Genomic DNA, 12554 nt, shown 5'->3' with positions numbered 1-12554 from the left:
TGCTAACCAAAAGGTCGGCAGTTTGAATCCACCAGCCACTCCTTGGAAACCCTATGGGGCAGTTCTACTCTGTCCTGTAGGGTTGCTATGAGTCGGAATTGACTCGATGGCAATGGGTTTAAGAGAGTAACGTTGGTACATTAGTTTTAACTAAACGCCACACTTGTTTCGGGTTTCACCAGTTTTCCACTAATGTCTTTTTTCTGTGTTCCAAAGGATCCAATCCAGGATACCACATTGCATTTAGACAAACTTTTTAAAAATTAAAATGCTTCAGCTAGAATTACAAGCTAATTCATTCTCATGTGATAATGATGTAATGATCGGAAGAGTTACTGGATATTGCTTCCCTTTTCCTGTTTGAGGAGTTCTATACTTGGTATTTGGGTAGCTCCTGAAAGTCAAGAGATTCTGATTTTTTTCAGAAAATAATGTTGAGTTTCCATGAAGAACAGGAAGTATTGCCAGAAACTTTCCTTGCCAACTTTCCTTCTCTGATAAAGATGGATATTCATAAAAAAGTAACTGATCCAAGTGTGGCCAAAAGCATGATGGCTTGCCTCCTATCTTCACTCAAGGCTAATGGTGAGTACGTATTTACAGAGTTGCTGGTGTTTGGGCAAGGTGGGGACAAGACTATATTACAGGATAAAAAAGGAAGAAGAGTGGTTTGGTTTCTAAATAGTGGTGTAAGAGGGCCAGATAGTAAATATTCGAGGCTTTGAGGGCCACGTACGGTCTCTGCTGCACGTTCTTTCTTTTTCGTTTTTTCAATAACCCTTTAAAAACATAAAAACAAAACATTTTTTGCTGTTGGGCCATACAAAAACAGGTAGTTTGCTGACTCATTAGAGGATGCTGTATGTGCAAATGCTCCTGGTTTATTGTTGCATCCTTATATTATTTGAATCAGTGGTGTTCCTCTTATAGAAGAATTTAAACAACTATGTATCTGTGAAGAAGCACAGTTCTCAGTGTTGTGCTTGGAACTGAATCACGTAGGTATGTGAGGTGTGTCTTAGAATGTACAGCACATTCTGCTTATATTGGCTTGTGACATATGCTAGAATAGGCTCTGCCCTCTGGGCCCTTGAAAGGCATGCACCGTATATGTTTTGAACTGAGGTGTTCTTTGCCTTGACATTCCCTTCCCTGAGAGATTTTTTTTTTTTCCTGAGGAAGAGCTTCACTCACTGTTGAATATTAAACTCATTGACCTATTGCTGTCGAGTCGAATTCCGACTCATAGCGACCCTATAGGACAGAGTAGAACTGCCCCATAGGGTTTTCAAGGCTGTAAATGATTATGGAAACAGACGGCTGCATCTTTCTTCGACGGAGTGGCTGGTGTGTTTGAATCACCGACCTTTTGGTTAGCAGCTGAGCACTTAACCACTGCACCACACAGATTAATCACAATTCATACCCACAGTTCGTACTACTAATTAAGTGACTTATTTACATTTTGAATATCTTTTATTTCTAGGCTCCCGGGGGGCTTTCTGTGAAGTGAGACCAGATGATAAGAGAATTCTGGAATTTTACAGCAAGTTAGGCTGTTTTGAAATTGCAAAAATGGAAGGCTTTCCAAAGGATGTGGTTATACTTGGCCGGAGCCTGTGACATTTATTGGCATTGTGAACTGTCCAAAAGTCTCTTAACTCCACCTGGTAGGTGGTGGTTGGGGTCTTCATACAGTTCAGCTTACGGAGTGGCAACAAATCGGCTAACTGGATTGGAAACAAAGAAGACTATATAAAACTGACCCATCACACATTCAGACTACTCACTAGTTGGAAGAAGATAGTATTGCTGCAAATCCTGTATGAAACAGGTGTAGGCCTCCTTTTTGGGCCTTCTGTTAGGTGCCAAGACCTCTTACATGGGCTTATAGGGAAGGGGTCTTCAATAAATGTAGTCAGCACTGTTTTCTGCATCCAGTGTGGTTGCATTTCTCACCTAAGAGTAATCAAAATCACTTCTGTCATCCTGTTCAGTTTATTGAGTGGAGTGTCTCATTCTCTGGGGACTTGGCAGAGATGAGAAAGACTTAATGGGTTTTGGAGGCTTCCGGGTGGAGATTCCAAGTGGGATGGTTGTGGCATTAGTTTAAGCTGAGTAAATGATTTCAGTTTTTGGCAGTTTTTCTGCTTTTTGTAAAGCCGTGGCCAATTATCTCCTATAGTGACCTTTGGTTCAGGCGTGATGTGCTTTGTAGGGACAAATGTGCAGTTGTTTGTGGCAAAAGCCTCAAAATGACAAACTTGTAAATTTGTATATAAACCAGCTATAACCTGATTATCCTTGTGTTTACTGTTTTTGTAATTTTTTTTTCTCTTAAAAATGAAAGGGTGTTAGTTCAGGATGGCACTTTGAATAATGTAAATCATAGTGGAAAATGAATTTGCTTCTATATTTGTGGGTTTTTTTTTTTGGGGAAGTTTTATTTTTTAAAGTGCCTCCCACCTAGGGCTAGGCTATGACCATTTGGGGTACGAGAGCCTAACTTCTGTAAGTAGGACTCAGTCTGTTGCAAAGTACAGTCACTTCTGGAAATTAACCTCAGTGGCAGGTCAGCATGTGAAATGTTTTGACACTTGTCAAGTAGAGTTCAGGGACTGATTGGTCTCATTTCCCTCAGATCAGTTGTCCTTTGATTTCAAGACCTGTTAGTACTGGTTTTATTAAATCAGAGTCTTTAATTCTTGCATGTTTGTATTTAATTTTTAAAAGAAACAAAGAATGAGCACACTTTAACCAATGCTTTATGGTTACCCCCCCCCCCTTAACCACTAATTCTGAAAGCCTCATGTGTTTTAATTTGGACTTGATGTTTTTAAGGGGCCTGAGCATGAGGCTGGCAGGTAATCTCCATAGGAATCATTTTTTCCATCATGGCTGGCTGACGTTTCCATAGATTCATGACAGCATTTTGTTATCTTGCTTCCCTGCAATTTTGCATCAGCTGTTTAACTTTGAGCTGAATGAGGGGAAGAGGCAAGGAGAAGGAGAAGTGAGATATTTTCCTTCATAGAACTCCCATCAGTGTGGGCTTTGAGAGAATCTTAAAGCTTTTTGCCAAGTTTGACTTCAGCCAAGGCATGAGAGTGCACTGAATGGGTGAGAAGGGAAGGAAAGAGGCCTTTTCATTTTTAGAGTAGAAACCTCTACCTAGTAGAAAGATAAGGTATGTTGGAAAGCAGGAACCAAGTTGGCATTTTCTAGCACTGAGAGGAAGTGAAAAGGGAATATCCCCTACTAGATATTGTTTCCAACAGCTGAATATCACTCAGTTTTCCTTTTGAGTGTATCTCATACACTAGTGGACAACACTAGCATTTTATCTGGACAATTTTAGAGTCAACCTCCTATGGAATCAGGATTTTTATCAGGTTTGCTTTGGCTTTATTTTGGCTTTTAATAATCACTTTGGCCAGTATTCTGGTCACAGATGCTAAACTGTGAAAACAGATGTCCTGGCCTAAATCTTCATCACTCTAAGGTAGTAAAGTGCTATGCTGACATCTTCCATGGTTATGCATTTTTATTAAGTTTGGAATAACACTTTTATTGTTTAGACCACATCTCAGTTTCTGTAGAAAACAAACTGTAAAACTATCTGAAGACCATGCAAGAGGCAAAATAAAACTTGAAGTGAACATTTGTAGTGTTGTATTGTGTGAACCTGCTTCCTGTTTCTGCCTCGTACCTTTTTTCAGGTCCTTCACACCTTGCCTACAAGCAGGCATTACTTATTTCCACAGCTGTTTGAAGTTTGGGACTGGATTTTAAAGGCAGCCTTCCCCACTCCGATCCCTCTAAAGGTTTCTTTCAAGATTATCCTCATGGCAAAGGCACAGCGTGAAAAAGCAGACCAGTTCTTGGCCAAGCCACCTCTTGCCACAATTGTAACCTGGGTATAAAATAGGAAAGCTAGTGAAATAGTATCTGCTATCTAATATGATAGGGAACACAGTTTGCCTGATTCTTGGTCAAAAGGTAAAAGGTGGGGGTGGGGTGGGGGAAGTACCCCAAATTGTGTGAGATAGAGAAGAATCCAAGGAGGAGGAATGTGCTTGGGCTGTTTTGGAATCAAATTCAAAGAAAGTGTAAAGAGTGGTCTGTTATAGCAGCAGTTTGATCCCACGTCTGAGCTAATTTACAGTCTGCTAGCAAGGGCAGCATTATGATGGTTAAAGAAGACATAGTTGTAGGGGCAAGTGTGCTATAGAAAGTTGCAGGGTCATTGGGGCAGGAAGTGTATCTAGGAGATGCTTAATCTAGGAAGATGGAGGAGTTTGGGGTGAGTTTAAGGGGAAATACCTGGAGTGGAAAGTCTTCATTCAGGCTCCTAGGCTTTTCTTGGGTCAACGGCTATGCCAACCACAAAGCTGTGAGCGCATATCCTTTGCTTTTGTAAGAACTCGGGCTGCACTGAAACTGGCCTTTGCTAGGGAAGGGAGTAGGAAAGGCTTCCTTCCATTCCTCAATTAAGCACACCCTGGGTTGGAAGAGCGGGCGACTATAGAGGGTGCTAGGAGCAGTCAAGAAGTCAAACGTATTGCAATTGCACTGGGCAAATCTACTGCAAAATAACTTTCAAGTGTTAAAAAGCAGAAACGTCACTTTGAGGACTAAGGTGCGCCTGACCCAGGCCATGGTGTTTTCAATATGCGCTCACAGCTTTGTGGTTGGCATAGCTGTTGACCCAAGAAAAGCCTAGGAGCCTGAATGAAGACTTTCCGCTCCAGGTATTTCCCCTTAAACTCACCCCAAACTCCTCATATGCATGCGAAAGTTGGACAACGAAGACGAAGAATTGATGCCTTTGAATTAGGGTGTTGGCAAAGAATACTGAATACACCGTGGACTGCCAGAAGAATGAACAAAATCTATCTTGGAAGAAGCACAGTCAGAATGCTCCTTAGAAGCGAGGATGGTGAGACTTGGTCTCACATACTTTGGACATGTTATCGGAAGGGACAAGTCCCTGGAGAAGGACATCATGCTTGAAAAAAGTAGAGGGTCGCTCTGAGTCGGAACCCACTTGACAGCACTTAACGAGGAGCTGGAGAAAATGGAGGCAGGAGCCCCCTTTCAGAGAGCCTTGATCATGGAAATAAGCAAGGACGTTAATATTAACCCGAAATCCCTGCTTCTGTGATGTTACGCCTTCTCCTTGTGGTCTTAACATACAGGCCTGAGCAGAAGCCTCCTGGGTAGAGAAGCCGGGGACCGGTCCCGCTTCGGTCCCTTTTCTCTCTGTCTGAGCGTCTCCTTTAAAAGGCGGGGCCGGAACTGGCAGTGTGTCACTTGCTTTGTACGTGTCGGAGGCGGAGTTTCGAGAAGGTCCTTGCACCATGGCCGTCGGCACCGGCGCCGCCTTAGCGTTTCTGAGCCAGGAGAGCCGAGCCCGGGCAGGGGGTATCGGGGGCTTGCGCGTCCCGGCCCCAGTCACTATGGACAGTTTTTTCTTCGGTATTGGGGGAAGGAAGGGATGAGGGTGGCGCTGAGGCGGCCTAGGTAAACGGTTGGGATGAGGAAAACAGGAATCCATTTGGGTGCACGACGTGGGTGGGGAAGGAGGGCTGTCTTGCTGACCTTGACGAGAGTGGGCCCCGCACGCGGATGCTCGCGCGGAAGGAGGCGGTGGGGCCCAGTCCCAGATGTGCGGCGCTGGGCACAAGGCCGAGCGCCCCAGGTGTTCCTGAGAAGCGACGTCTGGTGGGCGTGTAATGGCCGGTCAGTCGATGGTTGCACGTGACGGGGGTTTGGTGAAATGTTCCTGCCCCACACGCACACTTCTCTGTTATCTCTCCCAGGTTGTGAGCTCTCTGGCCACACCCGCTCCTTCACCTTCAAGGTAGAGGAAGAGGATGATGCCGAGCACGTGCTGGCCTTGACCATGGTGAGGGAAGGGAAGGAGGAAGGGGGCGGGCACAGCGAAGAATAGCTCAGCTTGGGCCTGCCTCTCCCCCCTCCCCTTTCCTGGGAGTCATCTCCTCTGCCTAACTCCTACGTGGGCAGCTCCCTTGGCGTGGTTAGCCAGGCACCTTTGAGTTGAGGCAAGTTCTAGGGGAGATGGCTCCACCTCAAGCCTCGCTTGAGGAGATGCAGAAGCCCTGTGTACCTTTCCCAGCTCTGCCTCACCGAGGGGGCCAAAGATGAGTGTAATGTGGTGGAAGTTGTGGCACGAAACCACGACCATCAGGAGATTGCAGTCCCTGTGGCCAACCTCAAGTTGTCCTGCCAACCCATGGTGAGTTTCCCAGCCATACCTGTGGGCAGGGGCGAATTATCCAATAGGCAGAGTAAGCACGGTGCTTACCTTGCTTACCAGACCATCTGTAGTGAACAATTTCACATTTTTTTCACTGCATCAATGATTCTGCTTCTAGGTATGGCTGGCATCTGTCTCTCTCCCAACCCCACAGCATCTTCTTACAGAATCAAAGCCTCTTTTTAAATGTACAGTCCCTGACAGGGGTGGATGATCCAGTAAGCAAGGTAAGCACGGGCTTACTTGTGCTTACTTAATAATCTACAGTGAACAATTTCACGTGTGGAATGTTCACTACAGATGATCTGGTAAGCAAGGCAAGCCCATGCTTATCTTGCTTATTGGATAATCCGCCCCTGCCTGGGGGTTAGGTTATGTTGGCCGGAGACTGAAAGCTTTGGGACTCACCACCAGACAGGGTGGGGACTGGAATAAGCCAGGCCTCTATCCTTCTCTTCCTCCAGCTCAGCCTCGATGACTTCCAGCTCCAACCACCTGTAACCTTCCGCCTGAAGTCAGGCTCTGGCCCTGTGCGGATCACTGGGCGGCACCAGATTGGTGAGAGTGAGAAGAGGGCCTTCTCCTTTGCCTCCAGTCCACTCCAGACCTCCCCACGCTCCTTCCCCATTCCCACCTGATCTCCCAGTGCAGTCCCCATACAGACCCTAGGTGTTCCCCTCCCCCAGGCTATGCCCCATGCATCATCTGCCCTCCACTCTCCTGCCCTACTCAAGCCCACCTCCTTCATGGAACCTGGCCCAGCTTCTGCTCCAGTGATGTGTACTCTTAGTTCTTTGGCACCCAATTTGGTAGCTGAGACTCATTCCACCTAGACTATAAGCTATAGGTGGTCGGGATTCCCGCAAGCCTAGCACCACAAGGCCTATAATCAAGAATTGCCCAATGAATGACGTGGTATGAAAGAGGAATGGCTTCAACCTTCCTCCCCTCCCCCTTATTGCTTGTGTATCCACCAGTTACTATAAGCAATGACGTTTCTGAGGAGGAGGAGAGTGAGGAAGAGGACAGTGAGGAGGAGGAAGCTGAGTTGTGCCCTGTCTTGCCTGCCAAGAAGCAGGGCGGCAGGCCCTAGCCCTCCTTGGTGAGTTGGGGGGAGGGGGGTGGTACGGGCTGGGGAGGAGGCAAGAGGAGCAGGGAAGGGCCTAGATGTTGAGCCCTTGTCTGCTCTCCTCAGGTCAGCTAGCAGCCTGTGACTTGTGCTATATACCGTGTTCCTGGACAAGTCTCAAGAACTTGAAATGTTTCTTCTTCGTTGAAGAGGGGAACTTGGGGCAGGGGGTGGGGGGTACTTGGGCTGGTGCTAGGAGAAAAGGAGGCCCATTCTCCTTAGGGCCCTGTTTTAGACCCAACCATGTCTGGGGCTTTCCTTTTCTCTAGGGGTGGGAGGAACTCAGAACTTCTATCCTGACCCTCTCTGCCCCCACCTTCCCATGAAGATTGGAGGTCAGTAGTTGAAGCTCAGGACTACACATTTTTACCCCTTTTTACATTTTTGGATAAAGGTTGAAATAAAATGGCATGAGTTTTTTTGCATATCATCTGAGTGGATTCTTCCTGTGCTGGGATGACATTCCCCTAGGGACCACCAGGTGGCACTGTGGCAGCACCGAGGGTGGCCCTGGGCCTGGGGGAGTATGGGGAAATGTGGGATCTTGCTCTCCCCAGTGCTTGGGTCCTGGGCCCCAACTCCCTTGCTGGAAGGGGACCTCCCAACACCTAGACCTTTCCCAGTCCTGGGAGTGGGGGAGGGCCATTCCAGGAGGTTATCAGTGTCCAAACAAGGGGTCTGGGCCTCTGTCAGCACTCAGGCTGATGGGCAGGGGGCAGATAAGGGGGCTTAAGCTGCTTGAGGAATGTGCATCCCTAGCCAGATGAAGGGGGCTCAGGCCCAGGGAGGGCCTGTGAGGGGTCCAGTGGGGCCAGTCTTTGCTCCTCCTTTGAGTCTTGCAGGCAGTCTTGAGCAGGGCTGGGCGCTTAGAAACCTGATTCCGGGGGCCAGATGGAGGGGGCTGGCCAGATTGGGTGACAGAGAAACCAGAATCTGGGTGGCCTGGCATATGGGGGCAGAGAGGGGCTCCTGGGAATCGGCCTCGTGGGCTAAGGGGTTCCAGCACATCGCCTGGTCTGGTGGTCTCTGGTACCTGGAATCAGGTGGTTCTGGGCCTTGGCTGCTGCTGTGCCAGAAAGAGAACTGGATGTACCTGATGTGCTCTAGACTGTGTGTGACCAGCCCCGAGGTCAGCAGTTCAGCTGTGTTGATGAGGGGGATGTCGATGCCCAACAAACAAACAAAAGGTTACCTCCTGAGACAGCTAGGGGCCAGTCAGGCTAAGGATGGACAGAGACCAGGGCCTGTGGGGGACAGGCTGCAGTGCCACTAAGTGAGAGGGGGACCTAGATAACTGGAAGGGACCAGTATTGGTAGGCTGAAGTAAACTGGAGGGAGTGTCCCCACAACATGGAAAAGGCCTCCCTCCTCAGCAGGCATCCCTGGAGAAGGAGGTTGCCTTCCTGCACCCCATTCCTCCCTCCCCCAGCAGTGGTGATGGGTGGGGGTTGGGGGCCATATTTTCAACCTCCCTTCTTCCTCAGGAAACCCTGATGGCGTAGTGGTTAACTGCTACGACTGCTAACCAAAAGGTCGGCAGTTCGAATCCACCAGGAGCTTCTTGGAAACTCTATGGGGCAGTTTTACTCTGTCCTATAGGGTCGCCATGAGTTGGAATCTACTCGACGGCAACGGGTTTCTTCCTCAAACTGAAGACCAAGGAAAAAGACCCCTTTCTTTGTGTTGCGATGGTCAGGGTCACAGGCCTCATTTCCCACTCGGTGAGGAGTTTCCTGAAGTGTTTCCACCAGCGAGCCAGGTTGGAGGGTGCGGTCCGGCTCGCAGCCATTCACCTCCTCTTGGCACATAGGGAGGGGGAGCTGGCGCCCTCTGGTGGGCGAGGCTGAAACAGCCGAGAGGACGCCCGTGACCACCTCACTCCCCAAGCCGCCTCTCTAGGGGCTCAAGGCGCGCGCCTTGGTGCAGGGGCCTACGTGCCTGGCTAGGGGTTTGGGCGACCGAATTTTAGGCGGAAGGCGAGGAGATGACTCACTAAGACTGTCATTTATCCATCCATCCATCCATTCATCTGTTCATTCTTTTCTGGGAAGGACTCGCGTTAGAGTAGGGGATGCCGGCTGTGGCGTTAATGCCCTTCCCTTCCTTCTCTCGCTGTCAGCCTCCTAACTTTCCGCACGTGCTTCGTTGGAGGTGCGGGAAACCGGCTGAGTACTGCGAGAAGTCGTCTCTTGGGGGATGCCTCCCAAGCAGACCGCTCTACCTCCTGCGCGTGGCCCCGCCCGGATATTAACCCCCCGTGACGCCGCTGATGGCTCCATGCATTCCGCCGCTGTTTGCCTGATGGGGCTTCCCTAGGGCCCCGGCGGCGCTGAGCGCGCTCCTGCCCGCAGTGGGGGCCCAATCCACATCTGTCTCCTTGTCCTGGAGTTTCCTGGCCCGTTCGGGTGCCAGGAGGACAGAGCTGGGGATTGTTTCTTCTCCCCCTCGCCCCGCGACTCTCCTCCCCACCCCACCCCACCCGCCCCCAGCGGACAGCAGGAGCGCTGCCAATTCACTTTGGTCCCAGAGCGCTGGGGGCTGAAGGTGCACGCCGGGGTTGCAGACCGCTGGAAGAGAGGCAGACCCGTATTGGGGGGGTCCGGGGAGAGGACTCCCGGACAGGGGCCCCAAGTGCTTAACGCAGTCTGGGCGATTTGCATTTGAACGGTGGGCAGGCAGGAGTCCGCGGCGCTTTGAACGCCGGGCGAAGGGGGCGCGCACTGGAGCTAGCCGCTGTCGGGGCTGCGGCGGCCGGTGGGTATCTGAGTGGCCCGGGCCCGGCCGGGGCCAGGGGTGAGTTTGGAAAGAGGCAGAAGGTGTGTGTTTGGGTCCCGGCGAGGGCGTGTTTGCGTTGGCGAGGAGTGTGTGTTTGTGTTTGCAGGGAGTGTGTGTGCGTCTGTGTGTGTGTGTTTGTGTTTGCGGAGTGTGGGGGCGGCCAGGGAAGGTGGCCGGGCTGTCACTCAGCGATCAGGTTGACAGGCGCTCCCTCATCAGGGCCCGGGAGCTCTGATTGCAGATTCGAGGAAACAAAATAGCAATTGTAATTACGGGGCTTTGATAAGATAAAGGAAGGAGCGAGCTGGCCGGGCGGCAAGAGAGCAAGGGAGGGAGGGAGCAGCCTGCGGGGGCCCCGGCGAACATTTGCATCTGTCAGTCACAGGGCTGTCCCCCGGCAGAACGGACGCCTGCTGCGGAGGTGTCCCCGTTGCCCGCCTCTCTGGCCTCCAGAGACCCCGACTCTGGGGCAGACGAAAGGAATCCCCCCAAAAAGGACTATTACTAGGGGTGAGAGTGCTGTTGTTGAACGGTCTCCAAGTGTAAAGGAGTTCTGCTCCTGCACAGGCCCCTTTGCAGAGGTGAAGGCACAGGTTTGAAACCCGCACAGGCCCCTTTGCAGAGGTGAAGGCACAGATTTGAAACCCTGACCTCGGCCCCTTCAAACCCCAGGATGCCCATCTCCTCTGGAGGGGTGAGGGAATGAAAATCATTGGGGTTCAGCTCAGGGCCCTCAGAGCCTTCTAGGGGCTCCAGAATCAGGGCTGAGGCTAGTCTGAGCAGGTTCTCTGCCCCACCCCCCGCCCCCACCTCTGTAGGGGAGGGACAAGTGCCCAGAGGAGTGGCTCTGACTGGGACCCCAGGGCAGGCTGGCTGCCCTGCCGAGGTCCTGCTTTCTGCTGTTCCCATCAGACTATTTTCAGAGGGCTAGCTCCCCAGTGTGGAGAAGGCCCTTCCCTTCCAGGAAGTGCCCACCCCTGCTCTCCATCTCTCCACTCATTCATTCACTCATTGATGCATACAAATAAATATTTTCAAGGGCCTACTGTGTGTGAGGCATGAGATGAAGATGGTGAGCAGTCATCCTCTCTGCCCTCTTGAAGCTTACACTCCAGTGCAGAGGTGGAGGTAGACACTCAACAAGTCACCATGCAGGCCTCTAAGACAGTGATGACACATTGAGGAGGGCAATGAAGGAAAAGAACTGTCCTGGGCTGTGAACACCTGGAGCCTGCCTGACCTCTCTCTCCCCTGATGGGCCTGCCTCCCAAGGCGTTGAGGGGAGACAGGCATGACAAACCTTTGGCAGATACAAGCGCTCAATAAATGGTGGAGCTTACAATTAATACCTATGGGGGAGGGGGTGAAGACAAGTCTCACTGGGGAAATTGCACGTGGGCTAAGGTCTAAAAGCCCAGCCAGTGTCCCCATCATTCATTCATTCATTCAACAAACAGTAACTGCAGAACAACTCTGCCCAGCTCTAGCCCATGAGCTGTAAAGTTCCAAACTAGTAAGACACGGCTCCTGGCTCTAGGTCAGTGTGGGCAAGAGCTAGCTGAATGAATAGAATCCTGGAGAAGGTAACAGGTAGGCTCAGGGAAGCTACTTCTCTGGGGAGGGATGAGAGCTTGGGACAAGCCCCGACTGTGTTTTCCTGTCTACCCATTGCTCAGTGTTTGCACTGATGGCTGGGAGTAGGAAAGGTGGGGCAGAGGAAGAGGGGAGGTAGGCAACACCTGGCTGTGCTGCTGGACAAGGGCCTGCCTGCCACTTCTGTCCTGATGGCTTCCTGGAACCATCCTACAACCTCCAGCTCTGCCCCCAGGGACATAGGGGCCAGCTGGGGGGGGGGGTGCTGTGGGTGAAGGCAGCAGCTGGGTAGGGCACCTGTGGCTCCACCCACTTATCAGAAGTACCTGTCTCGGGGCACCTCTACCCACCCAGGCTGCTTCCACAGAAGCAGCATGGCTCAGGGGTTCCAGAAGCACCTGTGGAGAAGGAACTGAGTTTGGGGCAGGAAAAAGCTTAGACAAGCCCCTACCTTCTTTGGTGCCTGCCTCCCTAGCTAGTTGACACAAAGCACAAGTTAATTCCTAGCACACAGTAGGTGTGTAAGCATCTGTTAAATTCACGAAAGATGGGCACTCAGGGGAAAAGGGCTGGGCAGCCCCAAGATAAGTCTGTTACTCAAGAAAAGAGCTACGAGTCGTTCTTTTTGCTCCCTCTGCCTGCTAGTTTGCGGGGCAGTGACTCTCTCTCAGGAACCTCTGGGCTCCCCTTTCCACACAGGACGCTGATGGGTCTTCTCAAGCTTCAGCCCAGTGTGTGTGTGTGTGTGTGTGTGTGTGTGTGTGTGTGTGTGTGTGT

General features: G+C 50.8%; 2 protein-coding genes across 5 annotated transcripts in view; both read left to right on the top strand.

The window, feature by feature from the left end:
• Positions 1-3667, top strand: part of OGA (O-GlcNAcase) — a 26415-nt gene extending 22748 nt beyond the window's left edge. Inside the window, exons 14-15 of one of the 4 annotated variants that reach the window (XR_002825645.1) lie at positions 426-585; positions 1487-2333. Coding sequence is in view for 3 of the 4 variants with exons in the window: in XM_023740909.1 (XP_023596677.1) it covers positions 426-725 (300 nt within the window). In the remaining variant the exon portion in view is untranslated. Of the gene's footprint in view, positions 1-425; positions 1456-1486 lie in introns of those variants that run through there. The other 3 variants (XM_004370059.2, XM_023740909.1, XM_023740917.1) reach the window with 3 other exon arrangements.
• Positions 3668-5055: 1388 nt separating this feature from the next.
• Positions 5056-7819, top strand: NPM3 (nucleophosmin/nucleoplasmin 3). The gene is made up of 6 exons (XM_004370058.2): positions 5056-5478; positions 5823-5908; positions 6140-6259; positions 6745-6838; positions 7258-7382; positions 7476-7819. Exons 1-5 carry the CDS (start codon positions 5361-5363, stop codon positions 7371-7373), a joined length of 534 nt encoding a protein of 177 aa, XP_004370115.1. The 5' UTR covers positions 5056-5360; the 3' UTR covers positions 7374-7382; positions 7476-7819.
• The last annotated feature ends 4735 nt before the right edge of the window (positions 7820-12554 follow it).

The sequence above is a fragment of the Trichechus manatus genome, unplaced genomic scaffold, assembly GCF_000243295.1.
Source record: "Trichechus manatus latirostris isolate Lorelei unplaced genomic scaffold, TriManLat1.0 scaffold00007, whole genome shotgun sequence".
Classification (NCBI taxonomy): Eukaryota; Metazoa; Chordata; class Mammalia; order Sirenia; family Trichechidae; genus Trichechus; species Trichechus manatus.
This window is presented reverse-complemented; position numbering and strand designations above follow the sequence as displayed.